Below are 24068 nucleotides of genomic sequence, written 5' to 3' on the forward strand. Positions count from 1 at the left end.
TAAGACTAGTAAAAATTTAATTTGAGAAAAGCGATTATAAAATTAAAATAAGTCGCCATTAATCAATAGGAAAGCACCCACAAGACCTAAATAGGAGGGGGAAAAAAATGATTAATCTTAATATAAACTATTAAACGATGGCTTCAGTGAGAAGCTAGTATGTGATGTGGGCTTACACCTTTCAGTAAAGTGATTGGTGGTAATCGTTTGGTGGAATGGTTATGGGCCCCATCAACATCAATTAGTTTGTATGTTTGCTTTAAGGCTATTTAGTTACTAACTCGTATTATGATTTTATAAATTACATTCCGCATTTTTCATTAATTGAAATCGGTTGCTTGCCTTATAGAGAAATGCTAATAAAATTGAATTATATCAAAATAAACCAACCTTTCAAGCAAAAAAAATCAAATGATTATCTATCCATATCCAAATGATTGGTCATACAGTTTACGAGCTGTTTTCTTTAATTGATCATTTGAGTCTAAAGTTTAAGATAAATAAATGGTGGTGGAGTCATTAACAAACAAGGAAAGGTGTCTAAAAATTCATAAGACATTCTCTATCTACATACTTGAAATCACAAATTTCCCCCCTTGAACTGATTAAATACAGTAAATTTAAGTAAAAAGTTATTTTAAAATTACACAAATTTCGTCTATTTATAATTTATTAGTCCAATTGCATAATTTAAATATCAAACCCTAGCTGTATGCATTAAATATAAGGCCGTAGATCTAATTCGATATTTGATATGATTTAACAAAAAAAAATCCAATTTAATGTTAAGAGTAATGTTAGAGATCTTGGCAACTGTTATATATTATTCATCTATCATAACAATTGAGATTCGAGACTCATATATTGAGATTCTTAAATTATTATAATATAAAAAATCCATCAAACTAAAATATGTTATCTAAAAAAAAAAACATAATAGACTGTCTTCTTAGAGTTTTAATTTCTTAAGACATATAAGAAAAAAATACTACTAATATTAGAAAAACAATAACTTGAAATTATAATTTTTTTTTATATTTTATGTCAGATTATTTAATTCATAGTTATTTGATCTTATGGGTACACCAGTGGGGATGAAGGGCCTAAAAAACTTATTAGGCCTCAAGTTTACTAAATTACATAAAGATCAACATTGATCAGCAGTTCGAACCCCCACAAAAGTATTGTGGGGTATTTTCTTTCTCAATTAAAAATTGAGTGAAGGCAGTCATTTTCCTTACCCATAAGTGAGAAGTTGACATCTTTCGAATATTTGTGAGGGTTAAAATTTGGACAGAGCTCCATTAGTATTGATATAAGTTGATCCCAATAATAGTCTAATTTATAAATATCAGTTATATTCTCATGTAATATGAGTTGTGATATGAGCAATAGTCATGTAATAAAAAAAAAAAAAACATTGATGCTTCAATTCTATCAATGTGCAATATGCGCGCATGGTTGATAAAATAAACCAGTGTACATATGACGTAATATTATTATAAAATATTGCATGATATTTATCCAAAATTTAATCAATCAAATTATCAATGTTTCTGTGAGCGGGACCTCCATTTTTTTGAATTTTCTTTTTCTTTCTTTTATTTTTAACAAAATCATTATGTCGTCGTCTTATCCTTCCTCGTTCGCCGGCCAAATTGTCAGATCTGCGACTGCTTCATCTCTCCCTCTCTCTCGCTAATTCTTGGGTTCAACATTTTCTCTCTTCAGATTTACGAATTAGGGATTCGCAATTGAAAGCCCAACCACCAGATTCTTCCACAATGAGAACTTCAGCTTCCAAATTCAGGGTTTTCAGAAAATAGAAGGACAAAAAGATCGTGCATTTCGTCTGTTGGGTTTTTAACAGAATGCAGAGCTCGTCGAGCTCGTCGGCAGTGCAACCAGAGGCCATACTCGAGTGGCTTCAGAAGGAAATGGGGTACCGGCCGCTGGGGTCCTACAGTTCGACGAGTATGAAAGCAAACGCGCCGAATGCGGATACAATTCGGAAGATTTGTCGAGGAAATATGATACCCATTTGGGGGTTTTTGTTAAAGAGAGTGAAATCAGAGAAAACAGTGGAGCGTATAAGGAAAAATATAATGGTACATGGTAGTAGCGGTAGTGGGGAGAGTGGCAATTTGGTGAATTTGGGGAAAGAGGAGAGTAAGAGTCGTAGGGGAGGGAGGAGGAAGGATAAGGGTTTGGGCGAGAGCGCAAGTGGGAGTGAGAGTAGAGAGGCGGCATTGAATGAGAGAGAAATGGCAGCAAAAGAAGTTGAGAGGTTGAGGCACATTGTGAGGAGGCAAAGGAAGGATTTGAGGGCTAGAATGTTGGAGATTTCAAGGGAGGAAGCTGAGAGGAAGAGAATGCTTGATGAGCGTGCAAATTATAGGTTTGTTGGACTTCAAGCATTCTATGCAAAAGTTGTTTGCTTATTGCTTTCATGGTTGATGTTATGTTTTCTGTTGTTTTCTCTCAAAATGGTTCTTCTAATTATGTTTGGTTGAATAGAAATGTGTTTTATTGGTTTTTGTCTGTTAGTACCTGAAGAGTTATTGAGGTTCTTCAAACTTGTTTTAGCTTTACTCCAACTTGGGGCATGTAGGGTGATTGAATCTCAGGATATTATATTAGTTTCTCATAGTTAGTTTTGCCAAAGAAAGTTCACACGGTTGGGATGTGAATTCAGTTGCATTTTTGGGTAAGTATGGCAGTTGTTGCTTGGATTTAGGTTTATGACTTGACACTGAATGCCAACTGGTGAAAACCAGACAAAAAGAGTTTGTATGAACTAATTTTCATGAGCTATTAACCCCTTAGAAGAGGAAAACTAGTTTGGATAGTCATACACATAATTTGATAAACCAAAAATCCCTTCATTTCCTGTTAGCTAAAAGTTATTTAGAGATCTAATTTCTGCAAGAATGTTATGCAGCCCAGTTTTTGTATTGTGAATTGTATTGATGTATGCCTTCTTGTACTGCAGGCATAAACAGGTGGTGTTGGAAGCTTATGATGAACAGTCTGATGAGGCAGCAAAAATATTTGCTGAGTATCATAAACGTCTTCGCCAATACGTTAATCAAGCAAGGGACGCTCAAAGGACGAGTGTCGATTCTTCTGTTGAAGTGGCAAGCAGCTTCACTGCAAATAGTGAGAAGGAAGCTGTTTATTCAACTGTTAAAGGCACTAAATCTGCCGATGATGTCATTCTTATTGAAACAACCCGGGAAAGAAATATTCGCAAGGGGTGCGAATCTCTTGCAGCACATATCATTGATAAAGTACACTTTTCATTTCCAGCTTACGAAGGAAATGGTATTCATTTGAATCCTCAATTAGAAGCAATGAAGCTGGGTTTTGATTTTGAGGGTGAAATACCTGACGAGGTTAGAACTGTTATTGTCAATTGCCTGAAGAACCCTCCCCAGTTGCTCCAGGCGATCACTGCATACACTTTACGGCTGAAAACTCTGATTTCCAGAGAAATTGAGAAAATTGATGTTAGGGCAGATGCAGAAACCTTAAGGTATGATTCCACTCATCTCTTGTCATACTTACTTCTGCTACTCTCAGTGCCACCTTCTGAAAATTAGGCTTCGTCTCATTCGTTCTATCAAAACTTACAGCAGCTTGATCATATTCTGCATTTGTTTAGTAGTTATTTATTTTATTTAAATGGACTGTGATGTAATCTTGCCCTAACTTAAGTCGTAGGAATTATCCAACCTGAAGATGTATCTCATTACTGTGCAGTTAATGGGAAACCTTGTGTGAGAATTTGTTTATGTAACTGTTTTTCCTTCCCAGATGGTTAACTTGTTTTGCTAATTTATTTGCAATTTTACTCATCAAAAGTACCCTTCTTTTTTTTTTTTGGGGGGGGGGGGGGGGGGTGTGTTGAAATTAGGGGTGTTCGCGGATTGGACATCAATCCATATCCGATCCACGATTTTGCAGATTATAAATTTTCAATCCGATCCACGGATTGGTAAAGTTCAATCCAAATCCAATCCATACATCTACGGATTTGACCCAATCCATATCCAATCCACCATTTTGCGGATTGCTTTACGGACTAAAAATTTTTAATTCTGTCCAATCCACGAACTAACTAAATAAAAAAAATTTAATATAAAAATAATTTTATTACCGATCAAATTTAAAATTAAATAAGATTTAAAAAATTAATTGTTTAAATAAAGGTAGAAAATACATTTAAAGTTTCAAAATATAACACACCAAAACGAAAAAAATTTCATTCGTTTAGATCAGTACATGGAAATTAACTATTTAGGAAGTTGTATTTGTTTATTTAGTTATTTTTATTTTATATTATTATCGGATAAGATATAATATAGTGTTAATGTAACTATATTTTAACTTATTTATTTATTAGTAAGTACTAATGTCATATTTACAAGTTTTATTTTTTAGTTAAAAAAATATTTTTTATTTTTTTGCGGATTTGCGGATTTTTACAGACTTTCAAAAGTAGATCCATATCCAATCCATCGATTGCGGATTATCAAATTTTCAATCCAATCCAATCCACCAATCCACGGATCGGATTTCTACGGATCAGACAGATTGAGCGGATCGGATTAGATTCTGAACACCCCTAGGTGAAATTGACTATTCTTAATTTCTTTGTTAGGTACAAGTATGAGAACAACACAGTAATGGATGTTTCTTCTTCTGATGCAACCTCTCCATTGAACTATCAACTTTATGGTAATGGGAAGATAGGGGTGGAGGCACCTTCTAGAGGAACTCAGAATCAGCTTCTTGAAAGACAGGTATTATTCTTTTTCAAGAGTAGCAATTGAATAGCCAATATATCTTCTACTCTTTGTAAAGTCACATTGACCATCATGCGATTGATCTCTTCTGTTTGATACTTGGAGTTGAATACTCTACTTGTCATGTTTCTACATTGTGAAGTTCATATTTTCTTACCCTTTAAGGCCATTACAGTTGCTAATGTCAATGTGGTTAAGGAGTAATTGGAGCCAAACTGTTGTCTGTTAACCTGAATTCCTGAATGGATACTAGTTGGGTGGTCTTCTTGGGTTTAACTTTTTCAGCATCTCTTTCACTCCTTATGCTTTTATCATTGCTTGGCTTTTATCTTTGTGGGGTTGTTAAATTGATGTAGAGTATATATTGTCTTTAGAAAGCACATGTTCAGCAATTTTTGGCTACTGAAGATGCACTCAATAAAGCTGCAGAGGCTAAGAACTTGTGTCAGAAGCTTATAAAACGTTTACATGGAAATGGGGATGCGATTTCATCACACTCGCTTGTTGGAGCCACATCGCAGAATGTTGGCAGTCTTAGGCAGTTCCAGGTAAATTTTTCATGCATTGAGTTGCACTATAGACTAACTTTTGTGCAATCAATGCTATCTATTCATCTGAAGATTGTTAATCTTCTTCATTTGTAAAGTTTTGTTATTAATGATTTATGACAGCTTTTCTTCCAATCAGCTGATCTTAGGAGCTCATGCATATAATTTTCGTCTCATCCATCTCATACTTAAAAGTTCAAGCCTTTGAAAATCCATCTGATGGTTGTTGGCTGTTGTGTACATGTTGATTCTGTGACTTGACTATTTTCTTCTCCTTTTCTTTGTGTAGTTGGATGTTTGGTCCAAGGAGCGAGAAGCTGCTGGATTGAGGGCTAGCCTGAATACTGTGATGTCTGAAATACAACGCTTGAATAAATTATGTGCTGAGAGGAAAGAAGCTGAGGATTCGCTGAAAAAAAAGTGGAAGAAGATTGAAGAGTTTGATTCCCGCAGATCTGAACTTGAGACAATATATACTGCCTTACTTAAGGCTAATATGGTCAGCACATATTTTTAATATATCCAGTGATGTGATAGATATCATTTTAATCTTCTTGTTATTGATCCTTGTCTGTTATTTCTTTTGTTCCCCTTGTTTTCTTAATTTGTATGTAAACGACACTTATTTTATGGTGTCAATGTCCTTCTAGGATGCTGCTGCATTTTGGAGTCAGCAGCCTTTAGCTGCTAGGGAGTATGCATCAAGCACCATCATTCCAGCATGCACTGTTGTTGTGGACATTTCAAATAGTGCAAAAGATTTAATTGATAATGAAGTTTCTGCCTTTTACAGAAGTCCTGATAATAGCCTCCAGATGCTACCATCAACCCCACAGGTTTGTAAGATGACAAGTGTATAACCTATTGGCTTGATCTTGATTGATTGCTGACTGTAGTAAGTAGCTACAGCTTCCTCTTTCCTTTTAATTTAACTGGATAAAAGGTTTTGATTGTTTCATTGATTAAGCGATCTAAATATTTCCTGCATAATTGTTCTCTCTAGGGACATTTTACTTGTATTGGCTATCAGACTTCACTAGAAGGCTGCAAATTCTGTCCTTTTTTTGTTCATTTCATTAATTTCTTTGCTGTATCGGCATTTCATTTTGTTGATAATGTCGAAACTGCAAAGACCTCATTGAGCACTCATTTGCACACCCTGATTCAAATATTAAATTTCTGCATGTCAAGTCTGCTTCCCTATATTGACCTCAAGTTTCCTTTAATTTCCTATCAGGCACTTTTGGAGGCCATGGGTGCTACTGGATCTACAGGACCTGAAGCTATTTCTGCAGCAGAAAAGAATGCCTCTATATTGACTGCAAGAGCTGGTGCTCGAGATCCATCAGCCATTCCATCTATATGCCGTATTTCAGCTGCTCTTCAGTATCCAGCTGGTCAGTTTTAGTTCACTAAGCTAAGCACTCTTCCTGCATTAGAGTTGCTTAGATTGCTTTATATATAGGAGTGTTTTTATCTAATATTTTTGCTTCCTAAGATTTTAAGTGGATTTCTTCTTCTTCTTCTTCTTTTTATTATTTTTTCAATGTCCACTAAATGACTTGGAATTTATAATTACAGGATTGGAGGGTTCAGATGCTGGCTTAGCATCTGTGTTAGAGTCCCTGGAATTTTGCTTAAAACTTCGTGGTTCTGAAGCTAGTGTGTTGGAGGACTTGGCTAAGGCTATCAACTTGGTCCATATACGACAGGATCTTGTTGAAAGTGGTCATACTTTGTTAAATCATGCATACCGTGCTCAACAAGAGTATGAAAGGTAATTTTGATGATAAACCATCTTGATTTATCCTGGAGATGGTTTTACTTAATTATTTAAAGACTGTGAAGATTGATTGATTGATTAAATTTTATCGAGTTGTTTGTTTGCCTTCTTTAAAGTCAATATGATTTAAAAAAAAAGTGTCAATAAGCAATTTCGGCCATAAAACGTTGTCCAATCTACTTTTCTTTTATGGAAAGGTTGGCAATAGGTTCGTGTTCTATGTTAATCTCTGTTCTTTAATTTGGTTTCTGCCTTTCATGTTAAGACGTGTATTTGTTTCTTCTTTTTTCCTGCACATGATTGTACATCCAAGTCTGAAATTTTCATAGACAGGAACAGATGTGCATTCTAAACCACAAACAGATTTGAATGTCATTTAAAAGAATTTGATAAGATTATTATACATGTTTATTTCACCTTGCAGGACAACTAATTACTGTTTGAATTTGGCTGATGAGCAAGAAAAAGTTGTCATGGAGAAATGGTTGCCTGAACTAAAGACTGCTGTTTTGAATGCTCAGAAAAGCTTGGAAGATTGCAAATATGTTAGGGGTTTGGTGAGTGTCAGCTAGATCTAAAATGTAGAATCAGTGATCACTTTAATATTGGACGTACTAAAATGAGCAATGTTAGAATTTTTTTTTTTTTTTTGTACTGATGATGTTCAGCCTTGATCTTTTCCTTTTTATCTAATTATCAGCTCGATGAGTGGTGGGAGCAACCAGCATCTACTGTTGTTGACTGGGTTACAGTTGATGGGCAAAATGTTGCTGCTTGGCATAATCATGTGAAGCAACTTCTTGCATTTTACGATAAGGAGCTCCTCTGAAAGGTGTCTTCATTGCATTAAGCATGACAGAATGTTTCTCAAGTACCGTCTTTGCCTAGAAAATCCATACCACTTTCTTGTGCATACAAAAAGAGAAAAAAAAAAATAAAGAAAACAACAAATACGGACTACATGGCTCGAAGCAGTGTAGAGCAGCTGCTGAGGATGTCTTCAATTCAGTTTGCAGGTTTGGGAAGCGGGATACTATCGAGTGCAACCAGACCCATCCATCTTTGCCAGACTAATTTTGTTGTATAGAATGATTATTGCTTCCAAATGATCTTGTATCATAAGTCAGTTATAGTCCTTGGGGCCATGAATTCGTTTCTTCTACACTGTGTTTGTGTTGGGGCTTTGATTCTAGCAGCTGAAAAGGTTTTGTGAAATGACTACATATAGGCTTTCTGTCTGTAGTTTAATTCTATTTTGTTTGACAAAACTGAAAAGGCAGACTGATATTCTGCTTCAGCAACAGTAACAATAACACCTTCTGTGTCTTCTGAATATTATTTATTTAATATATTTGTTGAATTCTCTCTAATCCAACCTGCTAAGCTTTCTGCTCCGGATGTTAAGGGCTTTTTTGGCGTTCGCGTTAGATAATCCCCCTCCCTGGAAAAGGCAAAGTGTTCATTATCAGAATGAGGTTAATGAATTTAACGCAAGGTTGTTCGATCAATTTATTTCTACTGCTCAACCATACGCTGTACTTGGATTAATTATAATGTTTCTCCCTTTTTCCCACCCAACTGTCAACTCATTATGCGGCGGACAAGGATGATTTTTTAATCATTATTATTACAAGCCAGCAATAATTGAATGACATACAGCCAACAGGTTGAGTTGAGTTAACATGTACTAAAAAACAAAGGCCATTCCTTTTTGCTTTTACCTCATTGTGTACCTTGTTTGTTTGGATGTAAAGAATTGATTCTCCTCTTTGCATATTGGCTGGTCAAGTACTGTGTGATAGTTAGTGATGAATAAAGTTCCTCAAATTTTCCTGCAAATTGTCTAGCTTGTGTCTGTTTTCAATCCTTGTGTAGCTTGTATCAGTGTTTGATCTCGAAAGATCGGTTCAAGATTCCAAGTTCTTTATTGATCTTGAATCAATCAAAACCTCGACAAGTTTAATAATTCATAAGCATCTCTATGGCATTTGATTCTACTCATTCATTCCCACTTACCCCGCCAGCATTTGAAAATGACACAAAATGTTTACAATTCATCAAGGAAATGACAAGAAATGTTGCAGCAGTTCAAGAGAAGGTTTTGGCCAAAATCTTGACCAAAAACGCCGAGGTTGAGGCTCAACCTCAAACGGTACAAACTCGATGGAGCTACTGATAGAGAGACGTTAAAATTGAAACTTCCGGGTGATTACTTATGAGGAGCTTAAGCCTGAAATTCATTGCATAGATAATGGGGATTGTTCTCCAATCTTGTGTGCTCGTCCCATTTCTGAATTCTTTATAAGGTGTGTAGTGTGTGTGTGTGTGTGTGTGTATTCAACTTGATTAATTTGTAGCCATAATGAAATGAAAAAAGCTTAAAAACGATAAGTAGTAAAATGGACAATCTCGGAAAAAGTTTTCTAATTCCTGTAAAAATTTGCAGTTCAGGGACTTCTGCTTGGGAACCAAAACTTGTACCTACAACTGAAGAAAGTCGGGATAGTGTCCGATTCCTGTTAGTAATATTTGATGTGCTCTATGTACGTGTATGACGTGTATGTTGATATCTATGAGCATGCAAATGCATATATTTGTTTCTTATTTAAAGAAAGGGTGTGTTTTTATTTTATTTGATAGAACAGTCATGTGCCAAGGCCTATACTTCTTGTTCGTGAGACACGAAACAAAAACCCCAGGTGGCGTCTTGGCGCGCCCTGTGCTCACCGGATACCACAAAAGTAACCACTTAAAGCCCAAATGAAGCCTTTCTTTGCATTGACTCGTTTCAAAGCATGTATACACAAATGCTTTGTGGCCTGTTGGAATGCCAACAGGTTCTCGCTCTTGGAGCTATCTTCGCTTCTGGTTTAATGTTAGAGCTATTCAGATTTCTCCAGCATCACTGGCAAGTTCTAGTTAACGATATTGAAACCGACACACTGAATCAGAAAATCACAGAGCGTTCAATCAGGGACTGCATGGCCAAGATTCTGAAGCCTGGACCGGAACTTGCCGAATTTATAAAAACGGATTGTTAAACGGAAAATTGGGGAGGAACCATTACAAGAATTTGACCAAACACCAACTATCTTGACGTCATTGTCACCGGAAGTATGGTACAGTATATTCCTCCGCTTGATTATTATAGCGGCGGGTTACCATTTGCGTCTGTCATGTACGGCTCACCAGAATCTTGGTTTGGCCTAAATCTTAATCCAATGTGCAAGCCATCGGAGGTTTCCTATTTCGAGATTCTTCCTCAAGAACCTGACTCTGACTCCCAGCCGCCAAAGCTGGTTGAACTTGATGATGTCAAACTAACTAGGCAATCGATGACGCCACTTAATCGGGCTTGTATAGATACAGAGTTGGTGACATTCTCCGGGTCACTGGGTTTACAACTCAAATCCGCAGTTCCATTTTGTCGGAAGAAAGAACGTGTTAATTAGCATTCAATTTAACAAAACGGACGAAGCTGAATTACAAAGCGCAGTCCAGGATACCTCACAACAGCTACTTGAATTCAACACCACTTCGTGGAAGACACAAGCTATATGCGGATAGAAAGACAACTCCAGGTCACCACGTGATATACTGGGAACTTCTTGTTAAAAAGACTGCCATTTCTCCGAATAACCAAGTTCTGAACCAGTGCTGTTTAGCCTTTGAAGAATCTCTCGGCTCAGTGTACCGCCGAGCACGTGCTGTGGACAAATCAATTGGACCACTGGAAAATGGAACGTTTCAAGAGCTGATGGACTATGCATTATCAAAATAGGCTTCCACCAATCTGTACAATGTTCCAAGAAGTGTTGACTTTGCTCCGATTCCGCAATTACTTGATTCCAGGATGATCTTAGCGCATTTTAGCCCTGCTTTGCAGCATTGGTCCTCGGAAAGAAGATGGTCATTTCTTTACTTACCCATTGCATAAATTCGATCATATAATCGTGGGACTAGATATTTCTACATCTATGAGTTTTGCCAAAACTCATATAAATGAGAGAAACTTATCTGGGGCACGAGGTGGTGCATCCACCTATTAAGAACTTTTTACGTGGTAAGTTCAATAAGTCTCATAGTAGAATCTATAAATTTTTAATTTAAAAAATATATTAGATTATGTTATTTAATTTGTGGGTCTTATTGTGAGATCCATCACATCTGTCAAATGACAAACCTTGCGCACCACATTTTCTCCATATGAAGAGAAAAACTTAAATCATTATACAAAATTGTAGTTAATGTTGCTTAATAAGCATGTGTGTTAACAGTTAACTTCAATAAGAATTTTATTTAAGGATTGTGTTACATCCTTTTTTTTTTTTTTTAAGCTTGCATATCCACATAGATAATCTATAACAAATTTTTTTTTTTGCATGGACAATTTTCGATCATTTTGTTCACATTTTTACTTAGAAGCCAGTCTTATTTCCTTCTTGCTCGCTTAATTTTGCAACTGCACCGTTCCTCTTCTGTCATTCTTCAAAAGTTATGTTATGTTGATGTTGATAGGACCAAACATTAACAATAAAAAACTTTCTTGTATTTTCTCTTTTTATGAGTAATAAAATTATATTTGGCTATATTGCTCTCTCTTCTCTCTAACATTTTCGCAAAAGCGTTCTTTCTTAGCTAGTTTGAAAAGATCGAAAGACTTACTTAATGATTTGTGTGCTAGAGATCGTTTAAGTGCCGCACGGATTTGTTGCGCATTACACTCGTCCCGTGACAGCCTGGTCGCTACGTAATATACTGAAAGCTTCTTGTTAAAGACTGCCAATTCTCTCAATATTAGCCAAGTCCTGAACCAATGCTCTTTAGCCATGGAAAAAGCTCTCAGTCTACGTACCTTACCCCTTACATAAAAGTTGATCATATTTTTATGCTAAGACCGCTGGCTTATTGTACGAAAATCACGGCAATGACTGATTCTAGCCACTAAATTAAAACGCCTTTGATAGAGGCTGCATACGAATATGTATATGGTTGGAGAGTGATTCTTTTGCCCTCCCTGAAGTTTGCGAAATCTCAGGATTGAATGAAAGCGTATATAAAAATGGCTCTCATAAGTTTCTGTTTTACGTAGGCATACATTCAGATTAAAAAAAAAAATGTTGAGGCAGATTTATTGCGATGATTTCGCGTGGTGACTGACCAGCTAGTTCTCTCCAGATGAAACCACGAAGCGGTTTTTGTGAGATGATGCTTGGGATTTTTCGAGTTACAGGTCCTCTTGGTTTGGTGCAGTGTTTCCTTTGCCTTCTTTTAGTTGCATGCTTTTGTTTTTGTTTTCATAAATTGTCCACTTTCTTACCCTTTGGCTTTAACCATTTTTTGAAGGATTACGCTCATTACCTTCCTTTCCACTAAATCTATCTCTATCTCTATCGCTATCCCTCCACTAGAACGAAATTTCTTCTTTTCAAAAAAATAAAATTGAAAATTCTCCCACTTTTGCTGATATTGCATAAAATTGTACAGCTGTCAATAATTGCTACGAAGATTTTCTTCCAATTATTTTAGTATCAGTAAATTTTTTATTGTTAATGTTAACAGATTGTAATACATTATTTTTAAAAACAATCATAGCACCTCAATATCAAATGAGTCATTGACTTGGAGAATTTAACTGTGCCACTGCCCTCGTGAACTAAATTGAGATGCCCCATGAGTTGAAATTGTGGTTCCTTATATTGAATAAATTCATTATTAAATTATTCCACGTAAACTAAATTTCTGGGTCCAGCCTGTTTTAATCTTAAATGAGATTTTTTATTTATTATTATTATTAACGCGCGGATGCACACTAGTGAGATTAAACTTGAAACCAAAATTTAAAAGAAAAAAAATCATTTCTTATCACTAGAACTAGACCTTGGCCACAACAGATGGTTGAGATTGCTGTTGAGTAAACTTGTAATGAATAACGATGGCGCTGAGGTGAATCGTCTTAAAATCTTTTTAAACTACAGTGATCTCGACCGTCGTAAATGCTTCCTAAAACGTAAATGCCGTATAAGTCACTTTCTGTGTCGTATGAAGCCATAAAATTATGCTGTTTAATTTGGCACATACAATTCAACAATTGTTTTCTTTTCTTTTCTTTTTTTCCTTTTCTTTGATAGTAACAATTGCAGTTGATTCAGCATTAGACATATTATTGATAGACACGTGTAAAATCATCACATGACATGTCTGTCTGTGTAGCACCCGTGAAGAAAATGATGCGTTACGTAAAAAATAAGATTACAAAAGGAAACATCAATTCTTTCACCATCACGTACACCTCATTTTAATCAGAGGTCCAAAAATTCAAGATTATTTTTGTTCATTTCGCCTAAGGAGATCACAAGATCTATGATTGAACAACTATATTGGATTGTCCACAAAGACTGCGAGTACTTGATTAGTTTAAAAACTTTATATAAGAGATAAAGGTTTGAATTTTGTTCACATTAAAATTAGAAAAAAAAAATTAGCAGAAATAATAATTGAAGTATATGCATTTCCTAAAAATCAAAAACAAATTACAACTTTTGAGAATTTGGATTGTTGTAATAAAATAATCGATTAACTTAACAGATTACGATTTTAATCGACCGAAGCAAACTTAATGTTGGAGTTGTCTTTTCTCCTTCGTCTTTTTCTAATATTTTCGGAATCAATCGGTGCATTAAAAGACAAGGTGGCAATTCCGATAGGAACTAAGCAAACTAACTGTGTCGGTCTTGATGGAGGAGATGGATAAATATGAACCAAAAATAAAATAATTTAATGAACATTTTTGTCACTAACAAGATAAGAGCATGATTGATGAGGCAAAAATTTATTCTAGGCAATTCCATTGGTTTGTTCCACGGTCTTGTTTGTTTCCACAAACAGAGAAAATGAACAGCATTTCCGGATAAATTAATCAGCTGAAATACTCTCAACCTCTGCGAATCTCAACTAGATTGTGTTAAATTGAGTCGCATATACTTGAGACCAATCGAGTTAACTTTTTGCCCTCCCCCATCAGTAAGGGGAAGGCTACCCTTTCAAATGTGGAAAAAAGGGCAATGCCATTGTCTTAATGACCTAAACGAAAGGACTTGCTCTAGACCATATATATGTTATCATATCACATTCCAAGCGGTCATGATGATATATGCAAGATGATCACATTGTGTGGTGAAAGTTATGAAATCTTGACTGAGTCAGACCAATAATTGTGCTTTAGGAAAGTTACGGGAATGGAGAGACTCAGCAAAATCATGTGAAAATGCTAATTAAATCTTTTTAGCTGTATCGTCAAACAATAACTTTCCGGAAATCCCAATCCCATGACTCTAGTTGCCAACTTAATTGGCAATAGGTCATCAAATGTGTACACGGAAAAAGAAAAAGAAAAAGAACAAGAAATATTAAATTACCTTCAAAATTCTGTTCCTCAGAAGTTGTTAATTAGGGGGAAAAAAGAATGTGTCGAAGATTCTTCTTGTTGCGTATTCTAGAACATTAATAAATTATGTAACTTTAATTATTTGTTAGCAACACTTTAGATAGATAATCCCCCTTTATTAATTTCTATATATTAAGACCATGAAAGTTCTTTAAAATCCCATTCGTTTTATTATATGTATATATATAAAATCATTCTCAGATATGGTCATCTTCATATTTTTTTAATGTAGACACGCAGTTAAGTCGTATGATTTAATAGAGTTATTTTTTAATGCACTATAAAATTGTGCAGTTTAATAACATTAAAAATTCAACTTTCTTAAACTACACGGTTTAAAAATATGTTCATATAAATAAATAAATTAAAAAAAGAGAGAGAGGAGCTCGCACTAAAGAAATAATATATATCTATAGGAGGATGTTCCAATCCGGGAGTGGAACAGCATCCGGGAATAAATTTGTGGCCGTTGGATTCAAGTCCAACGGCCCCAAATTCCTTCTTTTAATTTTTTTTTGGTTTGGCTGCACATGGTGGAGCCCACCATGTGCAGCCACCAGTCTCCCTCCCGGACATTGTTCCAATCCGGGATCCCGGATTGGAACAACACTCTATATCTATATGTGTATGTATGTGAGTATTGTTCTAATTTGGGACTCCCGAATTGGAATAGCATTCGGGAAGTAACTCGTGGCCGTTGGACTTCAATCCAATGGCCCCAAATTCCTTTTTTTTTTCGGTTGGCTGCACATGGTGGAACCCACCATGTGCAACCACAGGTGGCCTTTGGATCCAAAGGCCACCAGCCTCCCTCCCAGACAATTCCGGATTGGAACAACCTTCTCTATATATATATATATATATATATATATATATATATATATTGAGGAGGACGCTATAGTTTTTAGAAATTATGTCAATAAATAGTTAATTTGCATAATGATAGAATGAAAATATGACAATAAATCAAGTTTTTACAATAAGAAAAGCAACAAATCCTCAGGCCTCGGCAAGCAAACAAACACATTCTCAAAATTTGTTGCTATCTTAGTCGTCATAGCCTCTTGGACACATGAAATATGTGGCTACTCTACACGTCTCGTGAACCAACAGGACCCAACGATCCCCCACTGCTAATTGGATACCAACAAAGGAACAAACTCAATAAATGTAAAACCAAAATCAAAGACAAAAGCATATTGTAATAATATGACTGCTGAGTCTCCAAATTTACCTATCAATTCTTTTTGAGCTGTTTGGCGTGATAATTAACAAGTAAACCTAAAATTCACGGCTCCTAGTTTTTCTATTTGCAGTTGACTGGTTTTTGCATGAATACCTTGAAGAGCCCTTCAGTTTGTCTGGCTATAAATACAGCTTCATTATAAGCTTGTTGTTACCTCAAGAGGCCAAAACAATTTAAAGGGTTACTAATTATTTCTCTCATAGCTGGAGAAAAGCTTATATTAGGCTACTTATAAAAAGAAACTTGTATGTATGCTCAACCTTTCTCAGAGCCGAGAGTGAAGAATGAAAATGTCTTGGTTTTACTTGATATTCTTTCTCAGTTTCATAATTGGTAACCTGGAGGCTGAAAGCAATCATCATGAGAAGAGGCATCCATCTGCTATTGTCGTTGGTACTGTGTACTGTGACACATGCTTCCAGGATAATTTCTCAAAGGCCAGCCACTTCATTTCAGGTTCATTTAGACAAAAAAATTTTCATTCTTTTTACAGTTTTGTGTGTTTCTCTTTTGTTCTTGTGGGCTGAAATTTTGATGGTGTTTGTCTCCAGGCGCTTCTGTTGCTGTAGAATGCAAAGATGAGACTTCAAAACCAAGTTTCCGCCAAGAAGTGAAGACTGATGAGCATGGAGAGTTCAAAGTTGATTTGCCTTTCTCAGTTAGCAAACATGTCAAGAAAATCAACCGATGTTCGGTGAAATTAATCAACAGCAGTGAGCCTTATTGTGGTGTGGCATCAACAGCAACTTCATCTTCACTTCACCTGAAATCAAGAAAGCAGGGGATTCACATATTTTCAGCAGGATTTTTCACCTTCAAGCCACTGAAGCAACCAAACCTATGCAACCAAAAACCAAGCCTGGAAAATTCTACATCCTTAAACTCGGAGGAAGCTTCACTTCCTCCATTTGATAGCCCTTCAACATTTCCACCTCCAATTCAAGATCCAACAATGCCGGAGTTTCCTCCAATGCCTCAGCTACCACGACTGCCAGCAATGCCTCAACTTCCACCTCTGCCATCTCTTCCAGGACTCCCATTCCTTCCTCCAATGCCTGGAAAGACTCCCGAAAAAAAACCTGAGGAAATTTCCAGGGAAACAAAACCATCAGAAGAGAAGCTAGGTCCCCCTAGACTTTTCGATATTCCTCCATTGCCCCCAATCCCTTTTCTGCCCCCGATATCAATCCTTCCTCCGAACCCGCTCCAGCCGCCTTCTCCGGTTTTGCCTCCGAACCCCTTACAGCCGCCGCCGCTCTTTCCACCAAACCCTCTGCTGCCACCGCCATCTCCATTGATTCCTTTGCCACCAGTTCCAGGACTAACTCCACCGCCACCATTTCCATTTCCTCTGCCTCCATTCCCGCCTCTCTCCCCTGGAATTCCTCCAGCATCTTCTTCTCCGAAGAATCCTTCTCCTTGATTGAATCCCATGTCTGTCCATGTATAATTTCTCTAATAAACCATTCAAATTTCCCATTTTTTAGGCTTTTTATGGCGTTATGTTCTGTGCCTGTCTCCTATAATATTTTGAAAAAAAGTAGGGCACGGGAGTATTTTACTTTAGAATAAAGTGGAGTTCTAGTCATCTGACAGGCTTTCCTCTGTAAATTCTTCCTTCATTATTGTCATTGTAATTTGATTGTGGTCACATTATGTGGGCTTTTTAATTGTATCATTATAATCCGGGGAGATGAGATTAAGGTCTCTGCTTATAGTAATCAAGCTAGTGCTAATGTTTCAGCTTTAGCCCAGGATCCCTCCTGATATGAGATTCTTCCGAGTAACTTTCTAGGTCAACATTTAAAAGAGAGAAATCTCAATCATATACCTATATTAATACACGTGGTAAAAAAATTCTTAATTAAAAGCAGCAGAGTATTGAAATCAGGAGAAAATACTAATTTTACCACCTTCAAAGCTTAAAATTTGCAAAGCAATTATCGCTTTATTAGAAAGTATGTTGAGGAATTAAGTTAATGGGTCATTTGAAAGTGAAGCAGTAGTGCCGGGGACCAGCTAATCACCCACCCACGCATGTTCTGATTCTGAAGACGTCCCTTTCCAAAGAGGATTGCAAGCTTTTCTTGTAAGAACTTGCAGTATTTAGAACTACACTGGATTCCTCTTATAGGATCTAAACATTTTTCTAATCCAGTCCATGTGGTAGTTTAAGACTGGACTAGACTGAACCTTATATTTCCATGTGAGCCCCTTGCTCCATTACGAAACAGACGATGTACATTTTAAAAATAAAAAGATCATACGAGATCATACTTACTTAGCAAGTTAGTAATGGTAATCATGTTTCCAAGTGACTTCCAATACACACACACACATATGACTTAGTCAAGCACCTTCAATTAAAATACTAAAGTGTAAATTGTACCTTCAAGAAACTCAGCGGAGGTCCGATCTTGTCCTTCATCAATGGTGCTTGGATTAAGGAAGGTCTCAAACTGAAGTCTTCTTTTGAAGAGATTGTCAACGAAGTGTACAAAGCCATAGCACTTCGTGAATAAGGTATTGCTATTTCATTTCCTTTTGACTTTTGCACATTATATTGGCTAATGATGCATGCCTCGTAATATTTAATAATTAAAAGGAATATATTAGTTGTAATGAAGGCTGCATCTTCATTTGACTTCTTACTGTTTAAGTCTCTCATCTCTGGCCATCTTTCAAGCTTTATATAAAATAATTAGTGTAGTCTCTGATAATTAAATTTCATTTCATGCTCTTATTCCTGTGGACTGATCAAGTGATAGATGAAATTAATTCATGGGCCGAGAAGTCAACCAAAGGGCTGATAAAAATTTGCTCCCACGAGACTGTCTTAAAGGAAGAGAGGAAAAAAACCCCTCTCATTCTTGCAAATGCACTGTACTTCAAAGAAGCATGGCTAAAAAATTTGATGCCTCGAGAACTGAACACAAACATTTCCATCTCCTCAATGGCCAAACTATTCAAGTTCCCTTCATGACTAGCCAGGAACCTGTACCCCATCTTTACGTCGCCTTCGATGGCACAAAATCCTGAAAATTCCATACCAAAATGGTAGCAGGCAATTTGCCATGTACTTTTTTCTCCCAGATACATTCCATGACCTGAAGAATTTGAAAATAGGTTTAAGTCCAGTCCCGGATTCTTCAATCAGCGATTCAAGTTACAATATGAGGACCCGCGTGATTTTTGGATTCCGAAATTCAAGTTTTCATTTGAGTTTGAAGCTTCAGAAACAATGAAAGAACTGGGAGGGAATGGATCTTCCTTTCAAGGATGTTAATGAGATTACAGAAATGGTCGATCCTTCAGAGGGACATTTCGTGCGAAAATGTACCATAAGGTTTTTATTGAAGTTAATGAAGAAGGCACTGAAGCTGCTGCGAGCAATGCTGTTATAGCGGTAACGCAATGTGCAAGGTATCCAATTCCAAGCTTTGTTGCAGATCATCCATTCATGCTCATGATCAGGGAAGAGACATCAAATGCTGTGTTCTTTCTTGGTGCTCTGCTGAACCCACTATCGGAATCTTGAATTTGAGAAAGGATTTGAAAAATGAAATCAAACTAATTAAGCTTTGATTTAATTGTATGCTTTAATTCAAGAAAAACTCGACAAAGTATGGTAAGGATATTGTATCCTTTCTGATATTTGTACACTACTCATTCAATATAAAAAAAAAAATGCTATATCTATGTAAAACGCACTCAATAATGAAATTATTACAATATAATTTGATTATCCGTTTGTTGTGTAAAAACTTTTGCACTTATAGATCTCAACTCTTTATAAAGGAAAAAGAAAATCGTGGACCTTGGATCCCATTGTTTCTTCTTGAAAACAAATTAAATTCAAATACCATTGTCACCCCCACTGATTTACATTTTAGCATATTCGCTTTCAAAGGCCGTGCAAAAGGTGCGAGGTGGGTTGAAATCCTTGTAGACTTAAAAAAAAAAAAAAAAAACAAAAAATCTGTCTCCATCATCAGAATTTGAAATTTTATGTTTTACTTAACAAACCTATATCTTAATACTTATTATACCCTTATTGAATAAAACTATTATAATTTATACAAATTTTGTTTCATGGCTTCATCATCTTTTCTATTTCTCTACGATTATTTATGAATCTGTCTCCACCATTACAAATGTTAAGGTTTCACTCTCATATTCATTTTTTTTTTCATCGTTGTTTCTTACCCCATGCAAGCTTTGAATGTATTTTTATAAATCACACCAAATAACAAAATCTTTCTCTGCCATATATTTACACTATATTCTCAAAGATGTATATAGAAATCATGACCCAAAAACCCACCCGAGAAATAAGAAATTGGGTTACGAAGAACATTTTACATAATTTCAACTACCTTCAATCTTTATTCCAGTAGCGCGTGAGAAATAAAATTCAAATTGTATCATCTTTAAACTTAGCAGCAAGGCCAGATCAAGCAAGCAAACAATTGTTGTTCCTGTTGCACTTTCCTTCTTTCATTGACAAAGAACATGCTTTAAGTTGTTATTTTTTGGGATTCTAATTAATTCAGTACCCATTGAACATGATCCAATTAGTACCCATTGAACAAACCAAGAGAACAATATAAACGAAATCAAGATGGGAAGCGTTATTTTTTTTGGTTATTTAACCACATTATCATTTCTACAATTGTAATATATTTACGGGAGGTCTTAATAATAAATAAAAAATCCTTTGAACGGTGGATTTTGTGATTATTTTGATAGTTATAATAGACTCACCGAAAAAGAAATTATTTTTTAATTATCCATTTATTGGTAAATTATCAAAATTTTAAAATACAATGGTACTGAAGTTTTAAAGAACCGATAAGAGTAGAGTAAAAAAAAAATTCAAACTGGAACTGAAATTCTCGTTCCAAGTCCTTCAAATAGTATTATTTTTTAAAATTATCTTTGCAAAATCTAACTTTTTCTTATTTTTTATTTTCGCACATCCTGTTAAATCATGCCGCCTGGCACTATTTTAATATAAAAAATTGTTAATAGCTTTTCCGATTCAGTTCTAGTTTTAAAGAAAAGGATACTGAACCAGAACCAAAATTTCAAATTCCACAAATATGATTTTTTTTTTTTTGAAGGTTGCTGATTTTAGTTTTACAATGTTATGGTACAATAGATTGTTTATATGGCCGAAGTTTATTATCTTATTATTTTACTATAATTATAGTTATAGTTTTAATTGTAACTAATGGATGTAGATGCAATTGTAATTATTCTTATAATTAATTCAAGGCATCTGTTGGATAATAAATAAGTAATTTTATAAATTCTAACATTCATAATCCAATAGATGAGTTACCCACAGTAGTTGGAACTCAAATGCTGCGATCACTTGTATTTTTTGTGTATTTTTTTTAACAATTACAATTGTAAAGATTGTTATTCCACATAACTGTAGCAATCTGTTACTTTAATTCAAATCACAAGGAATTCAACAACACAAATGATAAGTCGTTTTTATGGAACGAAAAAAGACGACAACATATGGACGAGTGGTTTATGATCAAAATGTAAACCTCGGGTCATCAGTGTATGTATCGACACATGCTATTTAGGCATGTTGGTTGTACAAATAAGGAGGAGAGGCGTCATCCGCCATTTGTTCTGTTTAATCAAAGGCTTGTCGTTTGTTTTTATACCCATAAACAACAGGTCATCTTGAACTTGTCAGCCAATTACGATATTTTTAATTTTTTATTATTATTGTTGTTGTTGTTGTTGGTGTTGTTGTAGATGTTATTGTTATTAGTAATACTGAAGCTGGCGGCTAAATGCTAATTAGATGTGGGCAACTGCTCGATTTGGTTTGGTATTAGGCGAAACCAAAAATTTAGATCTGGTTTGGTTTGGTACTGAAATCTAAAGAACTGATAAGAATAGAACAAAAAAGTAAAACAAAATTGCATAGGTACCAAAATTCTCAGTCCAGTCCTTCATTTATTTATGAATTTTTTTAAAACTATCTTACAAAATTTAGCCTTTTTTTTTTTTAATTTTCTCACATTCTGTTAAATCATGTCGCATGGCACTGCTTCAATATAAAAAAAATTGTTAATTTTTTTTCCTTAATCAGCTCTGGTTTTGAGGAAAAAAAAAAACCAAATTGGAACCTGAAAATCGAATTTTATATTTAACAAATATGTTTTTTTTTTTTTTTTAAGTTTGTGGATTGTAAGTCCACAATGTTATGGCTTAACGGGGATGTTTATATGACCGAAGTTTATTATCTTGTTATTTTATTATAATCATAACTATAGTTTTATTTGTAATTAATAGTTGTAGTTATAATCGTAATTATTGTTATAATTAATATTAAAATCGAAAATGCATCTATTGGATGATAAATAAGTAATTTTACGAATTATAAAATAAATAATCTAATCGATGAGTGATCTACAATAGTTGAAACTTAAATATTACAATCACTTGTATTTTTGTGCATTTCTTTTTTAAAATAATTATAATTGTAAAGATTGTTAGTCTCTGTAACAATTAACGAGTAATATCTTACTTTTAAAGTTCTACGTCTTGTTTGTCGTCTGAATTGTGGAATTGGTTGTGATTGGAGAGCTGGTTAGCCCCCATTTTTGGCTTTTCTTACCCCTAGGTTTTTGATGAGTGGTGCTAATAATTTCACCCCACTTTTTGTACAATAGTCCCCACAAAAATAAACAAAATATTTTCAATGTAGTGGGGGGGTGTATTGTGTTTTAACTTCTTTTTTTTTTTCAGGCACGGGGGGGTGTAGGATAATACAGATGGGCGGCTCCTTGGTGTTTGTAAATTTTTTACAACTTTTTTACAACAAGACAGTGGACTATTGTTTATTTTCAAACACACTCAATTTTGGGCTAATATATTTTTCAAGGTGTTGGGCTATTGGCACCCGCTAGTCACTTCATCAATCCCTCTCCAGATACATTTATTTTATTTCAGAAAATCCTCTCTTTTTTAATATACTCTTTTAGTTTTTAATTTATTTTTATTTTTAGTGTTAAAACTTAAAGTAATAATCTACTATTTTTCTTCTTTTTTTGTTAATTTTATTATTATCCTACACACAAATTAAAATTTTTTCTAAGTGCTAAATTTATGAATGTCAATCATTGACTTAAATTATACATATTTTAATTTATAATTAGAAAGTAATTTTAAGTGAAAAAAATTTAGTCAAATAGGAAAATAACAATAGATTGCAATCTATTTTGGTAAGATAGGAAGTGACATATAGAAAATTAGAAAAGGGAAGATTAATTATGAATACAAGTAATTTGTCCAAAAAAATTAAGTGTGTTTAATTCTTGTGTGAGGTTATTTGAACCCACTAAATTACTCGCTACACCCATTTAGTAAATAAACCCACCGTTAAGTTTTGAAATTTCAAATTTTACTTAACAAACCTACCTAAACGCCCAATGTACCCTTATTGAACCCAATTATTATAAATATATATTTTTACTCATTAAACCCATTAAATTCATTTAAAATAAAAAAATAATTAGATTTATTAAATTGAAAACTAAAAGATTATACAGAATATAAACAATACTCTCAATTATATGTTTTGGAGCAAAAGTTGCAAAGTGCGGTAAGCAAAGCCAAAGCAAAATGGCTGGAGCAGCTAATAACGGTAAAAAGGGAGAGCCCCAGTCAAGTCGTCTACTACTTGATTTTGGGAAAGAAGTGATAATTATATCACTGTCTTTTATTTGGAAGTTGGATGGATATGCTATTGAAAGCGGCTATGCTAGGAACATAATTAGATGTCTGCCAAAAAAAACTTTGGTATTAATAAAAATAAAATCCAATATCTAGTATTTCAATCTGAAAAGTCTCCAGTATTTCCTTCAATTGATTCTTCCTTTGTCTTCCTCGAGTTTAATATTGACGAGAAAGCCAAGGGAAATCAATAAAGAATATCAATTTAGGGTTTAAGAAAAATAATATAAAGTTGAATGTAAAATGGGTTCAAACAATAATTTTATTTTAAAACTACATTTTAATCTCTAAAATTATAATTTATTTTAAGAATATTTTAATAATTAAAATTTACTTTTAATATGAATTTAATAAAAAATTTGGTGGATCCAAATAATCATGTTCTCAATTATTAATTAGCCTTAGCTGTAATTTTTGTTGAACTGAAGTTTTATAAGAATAACGATGAGTGCCAATTTATAAGAACAATGAA

At 34.7% G+C, this 24068-nt stretch overlaps 3 protein-coding genes and 1 pseudogene across 3 annotated transcripts; all 4 read left to right on the forward strand.

The window, feature by feature from the left end:
• Positions 1-1524: 1524 nt before the first annotated feature.
• Positions 1525-8486, forward strand: LOC18038180 (AUGMIN subunit 5). Its single transcript, XM_006430894.2, has 10 exons — positions 1525-2398; positions 2993-3535; positions 4664-4805; positions 5183-5356; positions 5646-5855; positions 6007-6192; positions 6594-6753; positions 6938-7133; positions 7564-7696; positions 7840-8486. The coding sequence occupies exons 1-10, from the start codon at positions 1872-1874 to the stop codon at positions 7966-7968; spliced, it is 2400 nt and encodes a 799-aa protein (XP_006430957.1). The 5' UTR covers positions 1525-1871; the 3' UTR covers positions 7969-8486.
• Positions 8487-9118: 632 nt separating this feature from the next.
• Positions 9119-11076, forward strand: LOC18038130 (annotated as a pseudogene).
• A 4902-nt stretch (positions 11077-15978) lies between these two features.
• On the forward strand, positions 15979-17420 carry LOC18038131 (vegetative cell wall protein gp1). Its single transcript, XM_006430896.2, has 2 exons — positions 15979-16288; positions 16384-17420. The coding sequence occupies exons 1-2, from the start codon at positions 16117-16119 to the stop codon at positions 17253-17255; spliced, it is 1044 nt and encodes a 347-aa protein (XP_006430959.1). The 5' UTR covers positions 15979-16116; the 3' UTR covers positions 17256-17420.
• Positions 17421-18566: 1146 nt separating this feature from the next.
• Positions 18567-19370, forward strand: LOC18038229 (serpin-Z1B). The gene is given in 4 exon segments (XM_024182650.1): positions 18567-18732; positions 18735-18857; positions 18860-19017; positions 19179-19370. Coding segments are annotated over 4 exon segments (639 nt in total).
• The last annotated feature ends 4698 nt before the right edge of the window (positions 19371-24068 follow it).

The sequence above is a fragment of the Citrus clementina genome, unplaced genomic scaffold, assembly GCF_000493195.1.
Source record: "Citrus clementina cultivar Clemenules unplaced genomic scaffold, Citrus_clementina_v1.0 scaffold_6, whole genome shotgun sequence".
Lineage (NCBI taxonomy): Eukaryota > Viridiplantae > Streptophyta > Magnoliopsida > Sapindales > Rutaceae > Citrus > Citrus x clementina.

Bases quoted from the DNA above. Each gene is read 5' to 3' on its own strand.
- LOC18038180 (XM_006430894.2), top strand. From the start codon at position 1,872: ATGCAGAGCTCGTCGAGCTCGTCGGCAGTGCAACCAGAGGCCATACTC. The intron at 5,856-6,006 runs GTCAGCACATAT...ATGTCCTTCTAG, and splicing joins CCTTACTTAAGGCTAATATG to GATGCTGCTGCATTTTGGAG. The intron at 7,134-7,563 runs GTAATTTTGATG...TTCACCTTGCAG, and splicing joins GCTCAACAAGAGTATGAAAG to GACAACTAATTACTGTTTGA.
- LOC18038131 (XM_006430896.2), top strand. From the start codon at position 16,117: ATGAAAATGTCTTGGTTTTACTTGATATTCTTTCTCAGTTTCATAATT. The intron at 16,289-16,383 runs GTTCATTTAGAC...GTTTGTCTCCAG, and splicing joins GGCCAGCCACTTCATTTCAG to GCGCTTCTGTTGCTGTAGAA.